The sequence below is a fragment of the Giraffa tippelskirchi genome, chromosome 4 (assembly GCF_054371585.1).
Source record: "Giraffa tippelskirchi isolate mGirTip1 chromosome 4, T2T-mGirTip1v1.2.pri, whole genome shotgun sequence".
In the NCBI taxonomy this organism is placed as follows: domain Eukaryota; kingdom Metazoa; phylum Chordata; class Mammalia; order Artiodactyla; family Giraffidae; genus Giraffa; species Giraffa tippelskirchi.
The window spans coordinates 148,185,932-148,210,652 of NC_137278.1; the positions used below are offsets into that span (position 1 = coordinate 148,185,932).

At 37.0% G+C, this 24,721-nt stretch overlaps 1 protein-coding gene across 3 annotated transcripts in view; it reads right to left on the reverse strand.

Annotated features, from left to right (window-relative positions):
* The window catches only part of MSRB3 (methionine sulfoxide reductase B3), a 178,542-nt gene that overhangs the window by 82,706 nt on the left and 71,115 nt on the right, over positions 1 to 24,721 (reverse strand). For all 3 annotated transcript variants that reach the window (XM_081588840.1, XM_081588841.1, XM_081588842.1), the window contains one exon: positions 74 to 102. In XM_081588840.1, the coding sequence (XP_081444966.1) occupies positions 74 to 102 (29 nt within the window). The remainder of the gene's footprint in view (positions 1 to 73; positions 103 to 24,721) is intronic.

Here is a 24,721-nt window from a genome sequence, read left to right on the forward strand (position 1 = left end):
ATCTGATAAATTACTCCTCAGAGAATAATGTAAATAAAATATACTCAGAATAACATTATTAATATAAACATACCTGAACCGGAGTCAAATTTGGTTTCTGACCTGCAAAGGGAAAGAAATTTTTTACAATATAAAAATTGCTTATTAAACAGTAACTTAAGAGGGGGGAAAGATGTAATAGTTACAGATTTCAGTGCATTGGTCAACAAGTAAGACAGCTTTTTAAAATGTAAATATATATTTATTTTAACCATTTTAAGTGCATGTATAACCTTAGGTCCTCTAAACATGTACATATCCATAGAGATGGCATAGTATGGAAAAGATATTAACTTTTCAGCATTTTTTTGAGAGAGAAAGAGAATAAATTTTGTAAAACAAAAAAAAGGCAGCCAATCTTTACAGATTAATTTTTCAGTAATATAATAAAGCAATGTAAAAAACCCTCAAATGTTAAATTATCCTTTTTACTTGTTATTAAAGATTTTCAATTATTCAAAATCAAGTGATTTTTCACTAAGTTTTTCACAGAGTAAATGAACCTAGTAACCCCATACATTTAATAAGAAGGAGAAAAAAAAATCTGAGCCCTTGTGGGAACATGATGTTTCAGATATAGGTTAATACTGGTTGTAAATTCAGAAGCCTTTGAAGCTCTCAGTCTGGCTGTGGGAAAACTTCTGTTGGGTAATTACTCTCAAGATGCTGCTGATGTGCTGTCAAGCAGAATTAACCCTATGACTAGGCCTATCTACACAAGCTACTATAAGACAGCATTGTCTATATCTAGCTCTCAAACCAATTAGTGGGCATGCTCCAGTTGGATTTATATCACACATTAACAATCAATAGTATATATGTTCACAGCTGCCACAGCAAGATACAAGAACCGACCAGCAGGAGTCCTGTTAAAGGATGTTACATTGACAGAGAAGATTTTTTTTTTTTTCCTGGGGAAATGTAGTTAACTAAGTGGGAAAGGAGATTTCTTTGAAATTACGCCAGGGTACCAAAGCGCTTTTGGAAGCGGTGGCTTTCTTTACCTAAATTAGCTTCAAGAAAAGTCATCAAAGGAGGAAGGGGGAAAGGATAAGCAAGAAACAGGTTCCTTTGACATAAAAATTCATCTTCGCAAGTATTCCCAAATAAAGTTTCAGCTGAGGCTTCAACAGAGTCAATAATCATAAACACAAGAAATGATTATTATAACCATGGTTATCAACAACCACCACTGGAATCCAGGCTCGTATCTGTCTCAAACCCTGGCCCCACTATAATCCTCATCTCGATCCTTTTCTCAGGTGTCCCTGATTCCTGTTTCAGGTGCAGACCTACTTTCAGTTTTTGTCCTCTCCTCTTCTGGAAAGCCTGGCGTCATGCCCACTTTTTTGTTTCCCGCATCTCTGAGCGTAACCCTAAATGGCAACACTCACCACACATTGTCCTGCTGGTCTCCTTGCCTGTCTTCTCCACTAGACTATGCCTTACTAAAGTCCTCAGCCACAGCATCGGCCTAGTGCCTGGTGCTTATGCCTATAATGGGAAATGTCTATATTTCAACAAATGTCTATAGACATTTCAACAAATGTCTATAAAGGGAAATCCCTGCCTCCCCATGCATCCTGTCTCCCTCTCACCTGTATAAGAGGTGCTCTTCCTTCCGTCTAACATTCCCTACACTCATGTCCGAAAGGGCGCTCTGTCATCTCCCCTGAAACCAGGCTAGAGCAATTGCTCCTTCTTCCTGTTAAATCTTCAATATCTGAGTCTCCCCAGGTTCCTGCTCCCTTATGTATAGAAGAGCTCCAGAATTAACTTAAAATCCCCCTTCAAACCTGTGCCATACCCTTGTTATCCCTTTTTCTTCCTGGCTTTACAAGCGAGTATACTGAGAGGATAGACTCTAACCTATACTGCACATCTTTCCTTCCTAACCTCCCAACATAGTCACTCTTTGAACCACGAGGATATGTCCTTGCTAAGTTTTCTCAATGGCTTCCTAATAGCAAACCCAACAGCCCTGTTACAGTTCCCACTTTACTAAGCCTCTCTCCCACTAAAATCTTGCCTGAACGTTGTGCTATGACCTCAAATGCCACATGTACTAAACTGAATTCATTTTCTTTTCCCACAAACATAATTCTCCTGCTATATTTCCTATTCTTTTGAGTCAGAAATGATGATGCTGTTTTAGTTTTCTTCTGCACCCCCAATATCTAATTAGTCACCCAAACCTGTTGATTCTACTACCTTCCCCCTCCTCTCTATCCTCATTCTTACCACCTTCAGGCCTATCTTGGGCTTCCCTCATGGCTCAGAAGATAAAGAATCTACCTGCCATGCGGAAGACCAGAGTTTGATCCCTGGGTCGGGAAGATCCCCTGGAGAAGAGAAAAGCAACCCGCTCCAGTATTCTTACCTGAAGAATTCCATGGACAGAGGAGTTTCACCAGCTACAGTCCATGGGGTTGCAAACAGTCGGACACGACTGAGCAACTAACACTTTGGCTCAATCATCTCATAACCTGTATCCCCACCTCTCTTCCAACCCATCATCTAATCAGCTGCCAGGTGTTTTCCAAACATTAATCTGATCACATTATCACCACCACCCAACAACTGAGCAGAGTTTTTCCAAACTTAAAAGACAAGTTGACCCATGAGTGGATTATACAATTAATTTAGTGGATTATGACTAATATTTTTTTTAAATGAAGTATTTAAGAGTTATTAAAAAGGTGTATCAGGGGACTTCTCTGGTGGTCCAGTGGTTAGGACTCCATACTTCCACTGCAGGGATGCTGGTTTGACCCCTGGTCAGGGAACTAAGATCTGCTATGCCAAAAAAAATAATAAAAATTCTTCAACTGAATAAAAATGATAATACAACATATCAACTTTAAAAATTATATGGGAAAAGTGACAATTTTTTAAATGTGTAGCAGGAATTAACAGTTGAACAAATGAATCTGTAAATTAACAGAGGGCCAAAAACAAGATATAGTAACCAAAAACTCTATAAAATACCTCATTTGCAATATGAAAAATCATGTCAGAAACTGTTATTCCCCAGACCATTTTAACTCCTTCAGAGAAAGCTGGTCAACAAGCAAAAAATACACATAATGTACAGAGAAGCATTTTCACAGACTAATTAATGGCCTTAAGTATCAGCTTAAAAGAATATTTTCAGAATTCTCAGGCACAGTACTGCACCTTCAAAAAGCCACAACTGGGATTTCCTTGGTGGTCCAGTGGCTAAGACTTGAACTCCCAATGCAGTGGGCCTGGGTTCAATCCCTGGTCAGGGAACTAGATCCCACATTCTAAAACTTAAGATTCCAAGTTCCACAACTAAGACCTGACACAGTCAAATAAATAAATAAAAATAAACATTAAAAAAATCCACAACTCTTCTAATAATAATTAAAATATGATAATAAACTTTGTCAACAAAGGTCCATCTAGTCAAGGCTATGGTTTTTCCAGTAGTCATGTATGGATGTGAGAGTTGGATGGTGAAGAAAGCTGAGCGCCGAAGAATTGATGCTTTTGAACTGTGGTGTTGGAGAAGACTCTTGAGAGTCCCTTGGACTGCAAGGAGATCCAACCAGCCCATCCTAAAGGAGATCAGTCCTGGGTGTTCATTGGAAGGAATGATGTTGAAGCTGAAACTCTTTGGCCACCTCATGAGAAGAGCTGACTCACTGGAAAAGACCCTGATGCTGGGAAGGATTGGGGGCAGGAGGAGAAGGGGACGACAGAGGATGAGATGGTTGGATGGCATCACCAACTCGATGGACATGAGTTTGGGTGGACTCTGGGAGTTGGTGATGGACAGGGAGGCCTGGCGTGCTGCGATTCATGGGGTCGCAAACAGTCGGACACGACTGAGGGACTGAACTCACTGATGATAATAAAAGTGAATACTATCAGTTTTAGGGTTAGAGAAAACTGGTTCTATGGTATAAGTTAATTTAATTTCTATTGAATTTTACATATACACATACATGCACAGAGAAACAAAGCACTCCTCTATCATACTATGGACTCTGATCACCTCTACTCATAAATCCTCTTTAAGAAAGTAAATAAAATATAAATTGTGACATTGTACAGGAGACAGGGATCAAGACCATCCCCAAGAAAAAGAAATCCAAAAAAGCAAAATGGCTGTCTGAGGCCTTACAAATAGCTATGAAAAGAAGAGAAGCGAAAGGCAAAGGAGAAAAGGAAAGATATACCCATTTGAAGCAGAGTTCCAAAGAATAGCAAGGAGAGATAAGAAAGCCTTCCTCAGTGATCAATGCAAAGAAATAGGGGGAAACAACAGAATGGGAAAGACTAGAGATTTCTTCAAGAAAATTAGAGATACCAAGGGAACATTTCATGCAAAGATGGGCACAATAAGGGACAGAAATGGTATGGACCTAACAGAAGCAGAAGATATTAAGAAGAGGTGGAAAGAATACACAGAAGAACTATACAAAAAAGATCTTCATGACCCAGATAATCATGATGGTGTGATCACTCACCTAGAGCCAGACATCCTGGAATGTGAAGTCAAATGGGCCTTAGAAAGCATCACTATGAACAAAGCTAGTGGAGGTGATAGAATTCCAGTTGAGCTATTTCAAATCCTAAAAGATGATGCTGTGAAAGTGCTGCACTCAATATGCCAGCAAATTTGGAAAACTCGGCAGTGGCCACAGGACTGGAAAAGGTCAGTTTTCATTCCAATCCCAAAGAAAGGCAATGCCAAAGAATGCTCAAACTACCACACAATTGCACTCATCTCACATGCTAGTAAAGTAATACTCAAAATTCCCCAAGCCAGGCTTCAACAGTACGTGAACCATGAACTTCCAGATGTTCAAGATGGTTTTAGAAAAGGTAGAGGAACCTGAGGTCAAGTTGCCAACATCCGTTGGATCATCAAAAAAGCAAAAGAGTTCCAGAAAAACATCTATTTCTGCTTTATTGACAATGCCTTTGACTGTGTGGATCACAGCAAACTGTGGAAAATTCTGAAAGAGATGGGAATACCAGACCACCTGACCTGCCTCTTGAGAAATCTGTATGCAGGTCAGGAAGCAACAGTTAGAACTGGACATGGAACAACAGACTGGTTCCAAATCGGGAAAGGAGTACGTCAAGGCTGTATATTGTCACCCCTGCTTATTTAACTTATATGCAGAGTACATCATGAGAAACGCTGGGCTAGATGAAGCACAAGCTGGAATCAAGATTGCTGGGAGAAATATCAATAACCTCAGATACGCAGATGACACCACCCTTATAGCAGAAAGCAAAGAAGAACTAAAAGCCTCTTGATGCAAGCGAAAGAGGAGAGTGAAAAACTTGGCTTAAAACTCAACATTCAGAAAATGAAGATCGTGGCATCTGGTCTCATCACTTCACGGCAAATAGATGGGGAAATAGTGGAAACAGTAACAGACTTTATTTTCTTGGGCTCCAAAATCACTGTGGATGGTGACTGCAGCCATGAAATTAAAAGATGCTTACTCCTTGGAAGAAAAGTTATGACCAACCTAGACAGCATATTAAAAAGCAGAGACATTATTTTGCCAACAAAGGTCTGTCTAGTCAAAGCTATGGTTTTTCCAGTAGTCATGGATGTAAGAGTTGGACTATAAAGAAAGCTGAGTGCCGATGAATTGATGCTTTTGAACTGTGGTGTTGGAGAAGATTCTTGAGAGTCCCTTGGATGGCAAGGAGATCCAACCAGTCCATCCTAAAGGAAATCAGTCCTGAATAGTCATTGCAAGGACAGATGCTGAAGCTGAAACTCCAATACTTTGTCCACCTGATGTGAAGAACTGACTCATTGGAAAAGAGCCTGATGTTGGGAAAGATTGAAGATGGGAGGAGAAGGGGACGACAGTGAATGAGATGGTTGGATGGCATTACTGACTCAATGGACATGAATTTGAGTAAACTCCAGGTATTGGGTGATGGACAGGGAAGTCTGGCGTACTTCAGTCCATGGGGTCGCAAAGAGTCAGACACAGAGGAGTGACTGAACTGACTGACTGACTGAAAATATAGATAGGAACAAAGAAATGGCAAGTGTGAAAAAAGAATTCACATAAATACATACCATACAGGAAAGACAAAGAGGGGTGTTCATTCATTCATTCCAAACACATTCCTTATGTGTTTATTTTCATTCACATACTACGCTGTATGGTAGGAACACAAAGATGAATAAAGTAAGGTTGTATGAGGTATAAGATGCATGAATATAATTGTGTCTCCACAGAGACACATTTCACTCCTTGATTATATACTTATATCTAAGCTCAAGGCTATTCAACCAGTTCTTTTGCCAGCTGCAGAAAGATGGTGAATATAGCCCTGACGTTGCCATCTTCCAGTATCCATTCTCCCCTTTATTATTTTGGAAATAGAATCTCTGAGTTTTAGATGGGCACATGGCTGCTGAGGTAAGACAATTTTTTCTACACTATTTCCCACTTCTCCTATAGCTAGTTTTGACCATGGAACTAAGTTCATGTCAAAAGGATGCAAGGAGAAGCATTATGAGTTATGCCACTGAATCGAAACTCTGCACTTCTTCCCACTGGCAGGAGCATCGATTGTTTCCTGGAGCTAAAGCAGCCGTTCCTAGATCAGGAGAGAGAAGCTGATGGCAGAGCACCAGCCTTTGGCTGATGGTACAAGCACACTAGTAGCACCATATCAATCCCAAACGGTTACCATGTTTAAGCCATTATTATTTTGGAGTCTTGTCAGCGCAGATGTAACAATACTACCACACTAAAAAAAAAAAAAAAGGCTTAAACTAAACCTTTTGAATTTTTAAACCTAAAAAGTTTTTATGAATTTTAAAACCATAAAAAGCAGATGCTAGGAAAATTTAAGTATCATTATTATTTTTTTAATAATTAAAATATATAACATATGCATTCTTTTGATAATAAAGTTGTAGATTTTCAAAAGAAGGCAGTTTTAGTCATAGATTAGAGCTCTATAGTCCTGAACAAGTTTATAAAACTACTGTTCTCTATTTATAGGAAATAACCTAGTATCTAGGCTTCCCTGGTGGCTCATTGTTAAAGAATTTGCCTGTAATGCAGGAGATGCAGGAGACGCCAGTTTGATCCCTGGGTCAGAAGATCCCCTGGAGGAGGGCATGGTAACCCACTCTAAGGCAATACACTCTTGCCTGGAGAATCCCAAGGACAGGGGAGCCTGGTAGGCTACAGTCCATAGGGTCGCAAAGAGTCGGACATGACTGAAGCACACAACCCAGTATCTATGAAAGCTCTATGTGTATTAAAGGCAAGTCATTTTATTATTTTAAAATTTTTACTGCTCTTAAGAAGAATCCATGAAAGTCTCCACTGCTTTTTGCTTACTTTCAATTGTACTGAAAAAATTTAAAAGGGACTCATGTAAGTATGAACTACAAGTTAATGAAGTCAATGTTTCAAAAAGTTTCAGACAACATGTAGAAGAATGAGGATACTGTTCATACTATTTTTAATGGGTGTCAACTTAAGATTGTAGCTGCAAAAAGTTATTAGAGGGAAGCGATAGGAGGGGCAGACTGATTTTGCCTGTGTATTATATATGGCAACTCCATACCAAGGATTTTCTAGAACAGTCCAAGTCTAATAACCTATCCTGTTGTCCCTCATAAAAAATGGACATCAGAAATTCCAATATTTCAGGATCCTGCTTATAAGTCTAAGAATTTCTTCTTACCCCTACAAGTAATTCAAAGGCTCTTCTCAGACCAGAGGCTAGTAATAATGGCAGTGAATATTTATGCTCCTCTTTCAGTTACATAAACACAGTATGCTTCCTCTCCTTGGAAAGCTCTCTCTTTCTCCCCCTCACCCACTCAGTATCTCTTAACCCCTCTGCCTACTTAACTCCTAAAACTTTCTCCATTATTAGCTTAATTATCAGTTCTTTGAAGACAAGTGGCCAGACTAGATTAAATCCCTACAGTTTATACTTTTACAGCACCAGTCACTCCTTTGCACTCATCAGAGTTGTAATTCTTTCTACCTTTGTTCATGGAGTTATTTGATCACACTAAAAGAGTTCAATAATTGTGGCGGACATGACCTGTTATGTATGTAATCGCCAGTCGCCCTCTTCTCTGATAACAGAATTGAAGTTTTTGAAGGGTGCTAAAAATGTGACCACCTCAGGACTGAATCATTGCACTGAATCAACTGTGGCAATTCTAAACTCCTTTTGTCAGTGACTGATTCAAGGACAGGCGGGGAGGCCAGCTCTGAGCAGTGAGAGGTACAGGGAAGCCTGCACAGGATACTTCTTGGTTAGGTTTTTCCCTCATGAAAAGGACTGGGATGATTTAGGGAGAAAGCCCTTTTCCTACACTCTCCCTGTTTCCTGCCTTTTAAGTTATTATGTGAGAATATGACACTTAGAACTGCTGTAGCAACCTTGTAACCAGAAGGAAAAGACCAAGAAAACTGTAGAAATGCCAAGCCAGAACTCTGATGTCACTCCGATTTCAAAACTCTTTCTCTAGAGTTCCTGCTGAGTTAGAAAGCCAAGTCTGGCATTGTGAGGCCATTTTTGTGTGGTTATTTCTGTTACTTTTAACCCAACATATTCTAACTGATATTGCTACCACAGCAGTACTAGGTCATGAACTATCCACTTACTGTGTTTAAAACTTAGGCTTTTGTGTTATATTTTGATATATTTTCTTATATTTTGATAACAATGATGCTCTAAAACACAAAAGAGAGAAAAATATGCAGAAAGAAAACAAAATGAACTTAAATGTTTAAAGACATGTTAGCTACCACAACTGAAAACAAAGAGATAAAAATAAAAGGTACCCATTAACTACATGCCTAATTTTTTAACTAAAAAAAATATAAATTTAAAAACCAGAAATTTAGAAATGAAACTGATAATCATGAGTAGAAGAGCAAGATAGTTCCTCCTATGTTGTTGTTAGAAGATCTCTGACATGAGCCTGTTACTGAGAATGCTCAGGCTGCATGCAGCTACAATTCTTCATTTATCACTCTCACTGAGCACTGTAATTACTGCAGACAACACAGCTGTATAAATTCCTGCTCCCCATGACACAGTTCTGCTTCCACTGGTACTGTTTTTGTTTCTCATCTTAACCAGATCTTATCATTTTCACTGGGATCACTGACACCTTGGTAATCCAGAGACTTTATACAGCAGTAATATAGTCTATGAAGTGCTTAATACTGAGGTAACGATAATAGAAAAGGTAGCCAATGGAGACAGACAGATCAGAGCCCAGTCCCAGGTCTTCCACTTTCTATCCTATGTGATTTTAGAGAAGTTCATCACACTCTACATCTTGCTTTCACTATCTACAGAATGGCAGCAATGTATTTACACTTTAAAAAGTTTTGTATAGGTTAGACGGAGCTATCCTGGTGGCTCAGACAGTAAAGAATCTGCCTGTAATGCAGGAGACCTGGGTTTGATCCCTGGGTCTGAAAGATCCCCTGGAGAAGGGAATGACTACCCACTCCAGTATTCTTGCCTGCAGAATTAAATGGACAGAGGAGCCTGGTAGGCTACAGTCCATGGGGTCACAAAGAGTCGGACATGACTGAGCAACTAACACATACATAGGCTAAATGATAGGATACTATAAAGTGCCTAGGTCAGGTCTGGCATATATGAAAATCTGAATAAAGGGTAGCAATAAGGGGACTTTCCTGATGATACAGTGGATAAGAATCTGCCTGCCAGTGTAGGCAGATCGAACACAAGTTCAATCCCTGGACCAGGAAGACCCCACATACTTTGAAGCAACTAAGCCCATGAGCCACAACTACTGAGCCTGCACTCTGGAGCCTGCACTTTGGAGCCTGAATGCTGCAACTACTGAAGTCTGTGCACTTAGAGCCCATGCTCTGCAACAAGAGAAGCCACCATAGTGAGAAGACCAGGCATGACAACAAAGAGCAGCCCCCACTTCTAGAGAAAGCCCATGCCCAGAAACAAAGACCCAGGGGAGCAAAAATAAAGTAAATAAAATTTTTAAAAAAGAAGTCTAAATTTAAAACTTAAAAAATGGTAGCAATAACATTAAAGCTTGCAGCTACAAGTACAAATAGTAGTATTTAAACAAATGAAAATAAAATACTATACTATAAAAAGAAAGAATGCATTACGCTGATAGATGGGCTTCCCTGGTAGCTCAGCAGTAAAGAATCTGCCTGCAATGCAGTAGCCACAGGAGACAAGGGTTCAATCCCCAGGTCGGGAAGATCCCTTAGAGAAGGGATAGGCTCCCACTCCAATATTCATAGGCTTCTCTAGTGGCTCAGACAGTAAAGAATCTGCCTGCAATCCAGGAGACCTGTGTTTGATCCCTGGGTTGGGAAGACCCCCTGGAGGAGGGCATGGCAACCCACTCCAGTATTCTTGCCTGCAGAATCCCATGGACAGAAGAGCCTAGTGGGCTACAGTCCATAGGGTTGCAAAGAGTTATACACAACTAAAGCGACATAGTAGCACACAAGTACTCTGATAGATATCTTACTTGGGATTTTAATATGAGTGTCGAAATCATGTAGAAAAAAATGAGAGAACAGCAATAAAAATAACTGAAGAAACTGGAAATATTTAAGAGGGAAGACTAATGGAAAATAATATAAATGACTTAATTACACAATATAGAAATCTTGTGTGTATGTGTGTGTGTGTATGTGTGTGTTTGCTCAGTCACTCAATCATGTTCAACTCTTTGCAGTCCCATGGAGACTGTAGCCTGCCAGGCTCCTCTGTCCATGGAATTTTTCATTAGCTGGAAATAAAGACGGGTTGCCATTTCCTACTCCAGGTGATCTTCCTGACCCAGGGATCAAATCCGTGTCTCTTGCATCTCCTGCACTGGAAGATGGGTTCTTTACCACTAGCACCACCTAGGAAGCCCTACTGAAATCCTGCGTGTGTGCATGCTAAGTCGCTTCAGTCATGTCCGACTCTTGGCGATCCTATGGACGGTAGCCTGACAGGCTCCTCTGTCCATGGGATCCTCCAGGCAAGAATACTGGAATGGGTTGCCATGCCCTTCTCCAGGAGACCTTCCCAACCCAGCAATCAAACCTACATCTTTTGCATCTCCTGCACTGGCAGGTGGGTTCTTTACCACTAGCACCACCTGGGAAGCCCTATACAAATCTTATCTGTCCTTAAAACACAAATAAACCATTCTCTAACTAAAAGAGCTGCACGGTGGACTTAAGAGCATACTGGAATACAAATCAGGAGTCCTGGATACTAGTTTAGCAACCAAGAGGTCATTTAACTTATGAGCTGTATTTTTTTTATTAGTAAAATGAGACATTGGAAATTAATCAATGCTGCTCCACACAAACTACCCCATGGAGAGGTAAGCTATCTAAATTTTTCTGCAGTTTCCAAGAATGAAAAAGAAAAGAAAAGGAGAGAAGAGAGGGTGGAGGAAAAGTGAGTATGAGATGATAAAAATTTACCTCTGTAGAACTTGAACCTGCAGTTGAATAAGACTGAAAAAACAATTGTTAAAGTCATTTTTGGCTCCCCAGGTTCTATAATTTTCTCTAGGCCATATTGATAACTGCCTTATTTGAATTTCAATATCATTTCCTGTCTGTATGATTTATAGTACTTAATCATTTAAAATAATCTGTTTCTTGTGTAAATTTATATCTGTAGAGAGAACAAAGCTTTTAAAGTAAAGATTCTTTAGTTATTGAGAATAAGTTCAAAACACTTAAAGTAATAAACAGGGTTAAGGAGAACAGAATATACTTTCACATTAGAAGCAGAATTGTGTCCTCCCAAATTTCATCTGTTGAAGTTTTAAACCCTAGTAATTCAGAATGTGACTAAATTTGGAAATAGGGCTTTTAAAGAAGTAATTAAGTTAAAACGAAGTCATTCAAGTGGGCTCTAATCCAATATGACTGGTGTTCTTATGAGAAAAGGAAATTAGGACACAGACATACACACAGAGGGAAGACCACGTGAAGATAGCTATCCACAAGTCAAGGAGAGGAGCTGCAAAAGAAACCAACCCTTCTCACACCCTGATCTCAGACTTCTGGCCTCCAGCACAGTGAAACAATAAATTTCTGTTGTTTAAACCACCATCTGTGGTACTTTATTATGGCAACACTAGCCAACTACTACATCTCATTTCTTCTGTCAGCCATTTAACAACCTCAGACTTCCAATAAAAGCCCCAAACCTAGAAATTAGTTGGAAATAAAAATGTCTATGGATTTTACACACTTTAACCCATTTTAGGTACAAAATATATTTGATTTATATATTCTTCCTTAGTATTTTTAACCATATTCTGCCAAAGTGTTTTATCTGCATTGTGACCATTGGGCAGCTGCTTCTTCACATGAGTTGAGACCACCAGTAAGCACAGCAGAAGATGATAATCAATGGGCTCTTTGTCTTTTTATATCACTGTGGGAGGATGATCCCAATGGTTCTGCTTGGTCCTTTGACACTGACGCTGTACACATACTTGTCATATGCTCTCTGGAGCATGAGGTAGACTTGAGGGGGTAGTAAAGTTTACTGCTCTATATCAGTTTTACATATAATATTTGTTTTCTTATTTTCCCTGGAAATTTTATTTTCTATCCTAGGTTGTAATCAGAAAAAGAATGATAGAATTTTGTGGCTAGCAAATTAGTAATAGACACAATAATTGACAGATCTTAAAATTTTAGCGAGACAACAAAAGAAATTCAAATAAGAGCAATCCATGGTTGACTTGTATAGAGGCAAAGACTCTAGACATACCAACGGCCTCTGAGAAGATCAACTGTAGATGGATAAAAAGATAAAAGAGGATCAACCTCTACACTTTACAGAATTCTATAGAAGTTCTTTAAAGGGACAAGCTATATAGTTCATTAGAACCTAACTGCAATGTTGTTTTATAACAGCTTTAGTTATTAAAAATATTTTAAAATTTGAGTAATATTAAGTGATAGCTACAAGTCATAAAATAATCATTTCATTTCCTGTTTAGTAAGATATGTGAGTATACTATTTGATAGATTTATATTTTAAAAATCACTAGTTAATAATCTTAGGTTTAAAATAGATGTTTTAGTTGTTTAAGCAATATATTAATCCAAAGCCCTTCATTTCTTAGATATCACTGTACACAAACAGAAGAAGCAACACAAAATTGGAAGAGGAAAAAAAAAATTGGAAGAGAAAAACCTAAATTAAGAATAAAGAGATCATGGAGAAAAAGATCTGATTTCCAATCTTAAGTTTACTCCCTGTTTCTACAAAATTCTGAAATAAGTCATTAGAATTTAAAAAGTCAGTTATGTTTTCCATTTGTAAAGACAGTATCTGATACTCAACTATTGGGTGTGAGATCAGCTATAAGGATGTATTGTACAACACAAGGAATATAATCAATATGTTGTAATAACTGTAAATGAAGTGTAAACTTTAAAAATTGTAATAATTTTTTTAAGCAATAATACCTGCGACTCCATACAGTTCTTTAGAACAAAATTAATAATGTATGAAGCACAGGAAAATATTATAGGAATGAATTTTCCTTGAGAATTTTAGGATTACACAATTCAGTAATTAAACTGAGTATAGGAACTAATTTTCATTAAGAATCTTAAATTCATCCATCATTTCACTTAAAAAAATTTAGCATTTCTAGTTGGAGAAATTAAAACCCAAGGAAAACTTTCAAGGGAAAAATGGATGATAAAACAAACCATTGATTCTTTTTTCCATTCATCCACTAAACATATTTATTGAGCACTGACCATGTACAGCTATTGGTCTAGGCTCTGAGATACAGCAGAGACTAAGAGAGACAAAGTTCTTGCTCTCATGGAGCTCATATTCTGGTAAAGAGAGTCAGATAGCAAACAACTACACAAGTTAGACGATTTTTCATGGAGGCCAAAATAAAGTGTCATCTGTAGTAAAATCTAGTGGGTGTGGGATAGAGTTTAGGGGTGAGGTTGGGGGAACTATTTTAAATAAAGTGGTCAGACCTAGAGATTGTCATACTCACTGAAATAAGTCAGACAGAGAAGAAATTTCAAATGACATTCCTTATATGTGGAATCTAAAAAGAAATGATAACGGGTGAACTACAGTACAAATTTTTTTGTACTACAAATCCTGCAAAAAAATAAATAAATAAAAATAAAATTTTGAAGGTCATCAAAAATAAGGAAAGTCTGAGAAACTGTCAGAGTAAAAGGAAGCCTAAGGAGACCTGATAACTAAATGTTATGCAGTACCTTGATAGGATCCTGAAACAGACAAAGAACATAAGGGATAAAATAAAGAAATCTGAATAAAATTAGTGAATAAAAATATATCAATATTAGTTCATATATTATAACAAGCATACTAAACAAATATAAGATACCAATAGGGGAAACTGAATAAGGGAGTACATGGGAACTCCGTACAATCACCTCAATTTTTCTGCAAATCTAAAACTGTTCAAAAATAAAGTCTATTAAGAAAAAAAAAGAGCAAAGAGACCATCACACTAATTCAGGTGAAAGATTATAAAGATGATGATGAAGCAGTGGATATGGTGAGGAATTAGATTTAGAACATATTTTGAAAGTGCACAGCACAAAATAGGTCGATAGATTAGACAGGGGGGTGAGGAAAAGAGGAATCAGGAATGACTCTTGGGTTTTTTGCTCAAGTATGTATGGATGTGAGAGTTGGACTATAAAGAAAGCTGAGCGCCAAAGAATTGATGCTTTTGAACTGTGGTATTGGAGAATATTCTTGAGAGTCCCTTGGACTGCAAGAAGGTCCAACCAGTCCATCCTAAAGGAAATCAGTCCTGAGTGTTCATTGGAAAGACTGATGTTACTTTGGCCACCTGATGTGAAGAGCTGACTCATTTGAAAAGACCCTGATGCTGGGAAAGATTGAGGGCAGGAGGAGAAGGGGACGACAGAGGCTGAGATGGCTGGATGGCATCACCAACTCAATGGACATGAATTTGGGTAAACTCCGGGAGTTAGTGATGGGCAGGGAGGCCTGGCATGCTGAGGTTCATGGGGTCACAAAGAGTTGGACACGACTGAGCGACTGAACTGAACTGATCTGGATAATGAATAGTACCTTTATTTAGCATATGGGGGGAAATGAAAGAAAAATAGATCGTGCTGCTTCTGAGTCATTTTGCTACCTCAATTTTTTGCTAATTCCTGATTTATTCTTGTGAGCTGGGTGAATCAATAAGAAAGTTTCAAGCTGTATGGTCCTACATGGGATCTCAGATTAGTATAATTTTTTAGTATTTTTTAATCTCAAAGATACTACAAGAATGCTTTATAAGAGACTTTCCTGGTGGTTCAGTGGCTAAGACTCTGCATGCCCAGCGCAGGAGGCCTGGGGTTTGATCCCTGGTCGGGGAACTAGATCCCACATGCCACAAGTGAAGATCCAATATGCCACAACTAAAGCCAAATAAATAAATAAATATTAAAAAAAAAAAGAATGCTTTATAATAGAAAAGTATATAACTGTCTTAAAAAGAGATGATGCAAAATGTTTCTTGACCTATTTTGGAGACAAAAATTCATATTAAATCACCAGTTTCCCTAACTCCACATCAATGAGTCTGAAAAATGTATGATTACATCAAGCTTTTAAAAAGCACAGATTAATCTGGAAATCTATACTCTAAAATTCTCCAGATGATCGTGACAACCACTGACCTGGATGGCATAAAATAAAGAAAAAGTTTTCCTATTTAAAATAACAAAACATCCCACCTTCCTAATTATGTAGATTTGTTTCTATTAGTAATTTCCAAAATAAGTTTTTACCCAATAAGGAAGTAAATAAATCCCCATCACATTGTGTAAACTCCCACCTTCACAGATGGTTGTGCATCACTTTATAAAGTTATCTGTGAAGCACTGAACTAAGTGCCAAACAAGTAAAATATTTGTCAGAAAAGATCTAATCCCAGAGCAAAAAATGACAAATTAACCATTTTCTTGGTGAATTTCTTAAAAACATTTGATTTCAAAGCTATTGTTTCTGGCCAGATGAATCAAATGATAAAACTTTAGACTGTATGGTTTACTCGGACTAGCCTAGCAAATCACCTAGAAAGATTCAACACTAAAAAGATGTGTCTTGTGTCGTCAATAAATTTACATTCCATTAAACCCCCCAAGCAAAAATAATGCAAAAGACAAAGATTCAATATCAAGAAGCTTTCCTTTGAGTCTGGAAACCATGAACTGAAGTTCGTTAGAAGATCTGAATTTTCATTCAGTCATAGTCAACAGTATTTATGGAGTGCTCACTATGTGCAAAGCACTCTATTTGAAGGAAGAGGTCTCATTTAAAGTAGCCATAATTCAGCCCATAAAGCCCTTTATAGCTAAAGATCAACAGTTGGAACCTCAAGCAGGAGCAAGTGCATAGCTGGTTCATACTGAAGGATGCAAGTGTAATTTGGTCAGTGCTGCTCAGTTTAAGTTGAATGGGCCTTTGCAGTTTGTGTAAATTCTACTTTCTGGGTGGTCTTTCAGAGCAATCTCAAAGAGGGCACACCACAGAGGTACTGGAGTTAATTTATGCTTATGTAGACTATGAGTCATGCAACAGCCATTAACACTATATACTTAAGTGAGTACATAGAAGTAAAATGTGCAAATCTCCAGCAGCATAAGGCCAACTTTCCTTAGGGCAAAAAAAAAGAACTGCAACTGGAATGACCACTAAAAAACAAATCTAGACATAAACGAACAAAAGTATAGTTTGTTCCAAGTACAGTGCAAGATAATAAAGACAGAAATAGCAGAAGGAATCTTAGGTTACAGCCAGCTAATCCATGATCATGAAATAAAGGAATAATAAGTCAACATCTGTTTTGATGTTGACTCTCCCTTCCTTTGTCCACTCACTGGTGGTGGCACAATGCAGTAAGTGTTCAAAGAGTGGAAACAACAGCAACAGTAATAAGAGCTGCCATGAGTGGAACTCTGACTCCACGGCAAGCATATGCTAACTATGCTTACTTACACACAAGCAAAGAACCTAGCTACTCTCAAAAATTGAACATTAAAAACTTATCTCATAGCTGGATATTAATCTAAAAATTTTTATTTTACCTCTTGCCCAGAAATAGAAGAAATAGAAGTCAATCTTTTCTAAAGTTTATTCTACCTGTTCTTTAAATCTCTTTCCCTTGTTTCTAATACCTTAAATAGATCCCACTTTACAACTTTCTTCAATTTACCAAAAAAAAAATTTCCCTTGAGTTTGTTTTCTATCCAGTCACAAGGGATTGGCCTCAAATTCTTATTTTAACTATAATGATACAGCTATGATGACTGTGTTTTGGGGGATTATTCCAACTTCAAAAATTTTGCTATATCTCCACTTTAGCTTGTGGTTTGAAAACACCAGATTGTATCCTAAAATCTTCACAGTCTTCTTTTCACTACCAGGTCTACCAAACTTGTTTTCTAATATCACCAAACCCCAAGGGAACCCTACTCAATACTCTGTAAATGGCCTACATGGGAAAAGAATCTTTAAAAAAAAGAGTGGATATTGGTATATGTATATATATAAAACTGATTCACTTTGCTGTACACCTGAAACTAACACACCAATAAAATTTTTTTAAAAAACTGCTAAACCCAATGACTAATTCTCATTCTTCTGAGTCTCAACATTACTTCACAGTCTAGCTCATGTCTCCTATAATATCTATATATCCAACTTTGGCCTGCATAGAAAACTTAAACATCTTCTTGTCTACTTTGGCATTTCCCTATGTGTATTATCAGTAATGTTGGGCTCACTGTAAGTTTCTTAATTAAGAAAAGATTTTGTGGTAAGAAATTTTCAAAAAATACTACATACAACATTCTACTCCTAAAGCTCTACAATGAACATGAGTGAGTTGGGCACTCCTTGATTTTTATGATAAAGCAACCATTTGACTCATTTTCACTCAGTGTTTTCCAATAAGCAATCTTGTTTCATTCATCAAAAGAACTCTTTTTAAAATTTTTTTCATGGAACACATATTAACATATCATGGAGCTCCTATAATGTAGGAATAGTATTCTGATTAAACAGATACTCTGTAGAACATACTTTGGGGAATACTGATGCACCTGAAATTATAGGTTAAAACCTGAAATCCATCACGCTTCCAAAACTGTATTCATCATCTTTCTTCCCAAGCCAGGTGTTAAACATCAAATTAATCTTTAGTAACAGCTAAAGATTTGCACCAATCTCATAATTCAGACAGTTGATAAATCTTTTCAGCTCTTACTGTTTGTTGTCTGTAGTGTTTTTTCCCTCCCTTACATCATCCTATTGATGTCACCCGAAGGCAAATCTTTTACCAAGCATAAAAATTAGAGGAGAGCTTTAAAAAAAAATTATCCAGGCTCATCCCAACCTTGTTAAATCAGAATTTTGAGGGGAGAGGCTTGAAATCTGTGCTTTTAATGGACAGCCAGATTTGCAAACTGCTAAAGTAGACCATGGGCTTCCCTGGTAGCTCAGCTGGTAAAGAATCTGCCTGCAATGCAGGAGACCTGGGTTCCATTTCCATTCCTGGGTTGGGAAGATCTCCTGGAGAAAGGAATGGCAACCCACTCCAGTATTCTTGCCTGGAAAATTCCATGGACAGAGGAACATGGTGGGCTATCGTCCATGGGGTTGCAAAAAGTCAGACATGACTGAGCAACTAACAAACACACACACACACACACACAAAGTAGACCATGGGCTTCCCAGATAGCACTAGTGGTAAAGAATCTGCCTGCCAATGCAGGAGACATAAGAGACATGGGTTCGATCCCTGGGTTGGGAATATCCCCTGGAGGAGGGCAAGGCAACCCACTCCAGTATTCTTGCCTGAAGAACCCCATGGACAGAGGAGCCTGGTGGGCTACAGTCCATAGGATCACAAAGAGTAAGACATGACTAAAGCGACTTAGATGCACAGGCATGCAAAGTAGACCAAGAAGTTTCCATGACTCTTCTCCTCTGCCTAAACTAAGCATTTTTCAGTTCTCTCCCCATCTCTTCAAGTGACATGATTTGAGTCTCGTAACCATCAATAACCTCAGATATGCAGATGACACCACCCTTATGACAGAAAGTAAAGAAGAACTAAAGAGCCTCTTGTTGAAAGTGAAAGAGGAGAGTCAAAAAGTTGGCTTAAAATTCAACATTCAGAAAACTAAGATCATGGCATCTGGTCCCATTACTTCATGGCAAATAGATGGTGAAACAATGGAAACAGTGACAGACTTTATTTTCTTGGGCTCCAAAATCACTGAAGATGGTGACTGCAGCCATGAAATTAAAAGACGCTTGCTCCTTGGGAGAAAAGTTATGACCAACCTAGACAGCATATTAAAAAGCAGAGATATTACTTTGCCAACAAAGGTCCATCTAGTCAAAGCAATGATTTTTCCAGTAGTCACGTGTGGATGTGAGAATTGGACTATAAAGAAAGCTGAGCACTGAAGAATTGATGCTTTTGAACTGTGGTGTTGGAGAAGACTCTTGAGAGTCCCTTGGACTCCTAGGAGATCCAACCAGTCCATCCTAAAGGAAATCAGTCCTGAATATCCACTGGAAGGACTGATGTTGAAGCTGAAACTCCAATACTTTGGCCACCTGATGTGAAGAACTGACTCATTGGAAAAGAGCCTGATGTTGGGAAAGATTGAAGGTGGTAGGAGAAGGGGATGACAGAGGATGAGATGGCTGGATGGCATCACCGACTCGAAGGACATGAGTTTGAGCAAGCTCCAGGAGTTGGTGATGGACAGGGAAGCCTGGCATGCTGCAGTCTATGGGGTCGCAAAGAGTCGGACATGACTGAGCGACTGAACTGAACTGAACCATCAGTTGTTCTCTGAATGTGGTCCATTTTGTCTATAAACATTTTAAAGCAAGGGTTTTATACTGAACCACATAGTCTGGCCAACTTGTGAGATAATGGGGCTATCAATTATCTATTGTCTCCTGGATTTCTCTAGATCTGCCTTTATGCTGGACAAGCAAAATCATCTCCATGCTCTACAGCAAATTGCTATTTGTTAGAATCAACTCTGATCTGTAATAACTACCAGAATATGAATCACCCAGCAAACAGATATAACTTCCAAGGATTTTAAAGCATTACTTACCTAAAAGACCTTCTGATCTCTGTTCTAAATTAAGTGGCATGCCTCCCTTTCTCTACCGAAGTTTAGGTCTGAAAGCCACAATTTATGTCAATCTTTATAATATTTTCGAATCAGTGCTCCACATTTACAGAGTGTTTTTTCCACTTACAAAACATTTCAACATTATTTACTTAATCCCCTCAAAAGTTTTTGTGACATGGGTATTATCCTCATCTTACAAATGAGGAAATTAAGGCTCAAAGAGGTTAAGTAGCTTATTGAAAATCACACACAGTAAGTGAGGGAAGTTGTGACTTTAACATGTGTCTTGCACTTTAATCATACCTTTCTCCACTTTAAAATCCAAGTATAGTCACTTGGTCATCACCAGAAAATTAGCACCAATTAACACCAGAGTGTGATAGCTACCAGATGGTGAAATACTAAGCAAAAAGAGCAATCAACTAGAATCAGGGGAGGCATTATAACATAATACAGGAGCTAAGGAGTGGTGTCTTTGGGATAAGGCAGCCCTGAACTGGGGTCCTAGCTGCATCTCTGACTGCCAGTGTTACCTTGAGTAAATTACATGTCCTTTGTGAGCTTTAATTTTCTATTTCAGTTACAAAGAATAAAGGAGATAATTTTCTTTAAAGGGCTTAGTGTAATGTTGGCAGGTGGTAAGTCTTCGTTCAATTTTTTTTAAAACCCTAATTCAAACACAATAAACAGTTTACTAAAATAAATCTGTTCAGAAATAAATACAAACCTTCTGACTTTGGTGTTCCATCCTTCATCAGTTACCTCCAGATGTCTAGAAATAGGGCTATGTGAAGCCTATGGGAAGATGGAAGACAGTCACAAAGAGGGAGAAAATTTGAAATGATGCTTGAAGTGGAAGCATAGAAGGTTAGAGCTAAATAGAAGGTTAGAGCTAAGTGTAAGCTCTCAGTGACTGCCTCCCCTTGGTTATCATCACCATCACCAATCACATAGGGATAGAAGAGAGAAAAAAAAGAAGCAACAACTTACAAAAGAAGGCAGCAAGTAAAGTATCTACTTGAGATGGGAACAGATTATTAAATGGACATAATTTATATTAAACTTATAATTTAATCACATTCATACAGAATGTGAAATTATATTCCACTTCATTCTTTCAAATTATCACTGGAAAAAGGTAAACTTGGGAATAAAAAGATAACTAGTAAGGACCTACTGTATACCACAGGGAACTCTACTCAATACTCAGTAATGACCTATGTGGGAAAAGACTCTAAAAAAAAAGTGGATATATGTATATGTATAACTGATGCACTTTGCTGTACAACAAAAACTAACACAATATTGTAAATCAACTATACTCCAATAAAGTTTTTCTAAAGGATAAAGGTTAAAAAAGAACAAAAATCATCAAACCTATGTTCAACAGATATAAATAAATAAATTGGTGTTTGTAACATTGAGTAAAGGTAATATTAAAATAATATTTTTCTTATTGCTCCCCCCAAAATATGTTATCTTTTTTAAAAAATTAAAAGAGTAGATAAGCACACAAAAAAGTCACCTACAATCCAACCACACAGATAACTACTGTTAACACTTAGTATATAGCCTTCTAAACTATTTTCATATATATGGAAATAAATGTATTTTACAAACATTGGGTCATATATAACTATTGCTTTGTAAACTTTTAAGTTCGTTTAAAATTTCTTTCCAGATGACCAAATATTGTTTTGCAATACTAGGTAAAATGCCATATATATTTTCCCAGATACTTCATTTAGCTAGCCCCCTATTTTAGATATTTAAATTATTTCACAAAACGAGTGATTAAAAGCATTCTTGTCACTATATCATTATCTATAAACATGACTTTTCAGCATAAATTCCTAGAAGTGTATTTGCTAGATTAATGGCATGCAGACTACAAAGACTTTTGACATAACTTATTAAACTGTCCAGAAAGTTACTAGCAGTGCTAATTTCCCAGACCTTAACCATCACTGGATTTCATGATACTTGAAATGTTCACTAATTTGATATATAAAAAACTATTCCTCCTTTTACTCCTTTTTAAAAATTACTAACAAGTGAATAATTTTTGCCTATACTTATTACCTATATTTCTTATTTTCAAAAATATCTGTTTATATCTTCTGCCCATTTTTCCAATGTTTATCTTTCTTAATTGATTTGAATATTAATTTTCTGTTTGTCACATGGATTGTGTATATATTTTTTCCAGTTTGTTTACCAGTTTTTAAAATAATATTTTGATTTATAGAAATGTAAAATATTTAGGTAATCCAACTTAATATTATATACCTTTTCTTTTTAATTTCTGCTTTGGGAATCTTGTTTAGAAAAGCTTACTTCACCCCAATGTTATACCAATTTCCTACTTACAGTTTCCCCTAGGACTTGTATGGTCTTACTGTTAATATTTAAAGTTTTTATTCATCATAGACTTCATTGGATAAGATATATTTATAAGATACTGGGTTGTAAGATATTGAGGGTGGGATCTAAATTTAGTTTTTAAACACTTTGCTGGTTGCCCCAACACTATTTATGTATGTATTTCATTGATTCTATTTGGCACTTTTTATTTCATACATGTTAACATCTCTGAAATCTGAATGTGTCTGTCATAAACATTTCACAATCTACTTGGCAAGTTTTTTCTTTTCTTAGTGTTATTTGAAACAATAATAAATCCTTTAATTAAGGGCTTCTTAGATTTGACAAAACATAGTATTTCCTTCTAGTATTTCATTATGAGTTTCTTTTTTAATTAAAGAATGCACTTGGAATTTTTATAAAACTCTCTCCTGGGAATATACTAAAATTTTCCATAAGATATTCTAGTATTGAACTATTCATACATTCCTAAACTAAGCCCTACTTTACCATGGCATATTATTCTTTCAACACAGTGTTGATCCTTATATCTATTTTCATAAATCAGATGAGTCTATAGTTTTCCTTTGTAATGTCTCTGTCACATCTTGGTTTTAGAGGTATGTTACCTTTGTCAAAGAAGTTGATAAGCTTTCTTCTATTTTCTGTGATTGACACAGTTTATACTAGCATAGGGATAATTCTTTTTTCTGTAAAAGTCTAAGCTAGTTTGTGATAACTCTTGATATGCTATAGGGTTACTGATCAATGCATTTATAATTCTTCAGTCAAATTTTTTATTTTTAGAAAACTATGCTGAGATTTTAAATTCATGAGAATAGGGTTTTACATAGTATTCTCTTACATTATAATAATATTTTCTTTATCTGGTTTTATCCCATCTTCATTCCTAGTGTTTTGACATTCCTATGTTCCTTTCTTGTTTCTTTTCTTTCTTGATTAGACTTGATAGAAATGGTTCTCTTCATTGGTCTTTTTGAAGACCAACCTTTGGATTTACTTAATTCTAATATTTTATTTTTCAAGTTAATTTATCTAAGTGCTTTTAATATCTTTTCTTTGCCTCTGATTTTCCACCTGATTGCCTATAATGTGCCTAGATGTGGTTTTATTTGAATTCATCCTGCTTCAGTTTTGTAGCACTGTTTGAATCTGTGACTTGAGTTTTTTCCTCAGTTTGGGGAAATTCTTGACTATGTGTTTTTAAAATGTTGCTTCTTTCCCATTATTTTTTTTTCCCTTTCTGTGGCTCTAATATATTAAACCTGAAACTGTGTATCTTATATTATCTTACCAATACCTTTTATATTTCTAGCTCTCTTAGCTTGTCTGAATCTATCCTACTTACCTGTTTTCTGTTCATTAGCCCTGAATTCTTCTATGTCTCATACGATACTAAATTCATCTCATGTGTTTATATACCAGTTATTGCATTTTCAGACCTAGAACTACTTTATTCTTAACAATAGATTTCTGTTCTCTGGTGAAATTCTCCATCTTGTCATCTAATTTTCTTGAATATATTAATCACAGTTATTTTAAGTCTGTGCCTGATGACTTGACTATCTGGATATCTGGGCCATTTACAAACCTGTTTCTTTTGTCAATTTATTTCCCTTGGTCCTTTACTGTGGTATGCCTGGTAATTTTTGATGAATGCCAGACATTGTGTATGAAAAATTGGACTCTGAATGATGATGATGTAATCTTCTACAGAGGGTTTATCCTATTCTCTGATAGGCAGCTGGAATGGGGTGGGGAAGTGGGGAAAGATTAACTTAATCTAATCAGGGACTGAACTCAGTTGGGGTTGGGTTGCAGTTTTTGAAAAGTTTGGTCTACCTTTGATTTTTCCCCATTATACTGGTGTGCTAAAGCTCAAAAGAGTCTATTGTTAAAATTTTTAAAACTTTGGGATATAGTTGCTAAATGTAAACAATATTAAAAACAAATTATATAAATTTAGATACAAACTATAAACAAAGATAATATATACTCAAAATTCACCACTTCTAAATTCTTAACTAAATTTAACTGTTGTTCTATGCTATTTACATCTGTGTATTTGTATTACA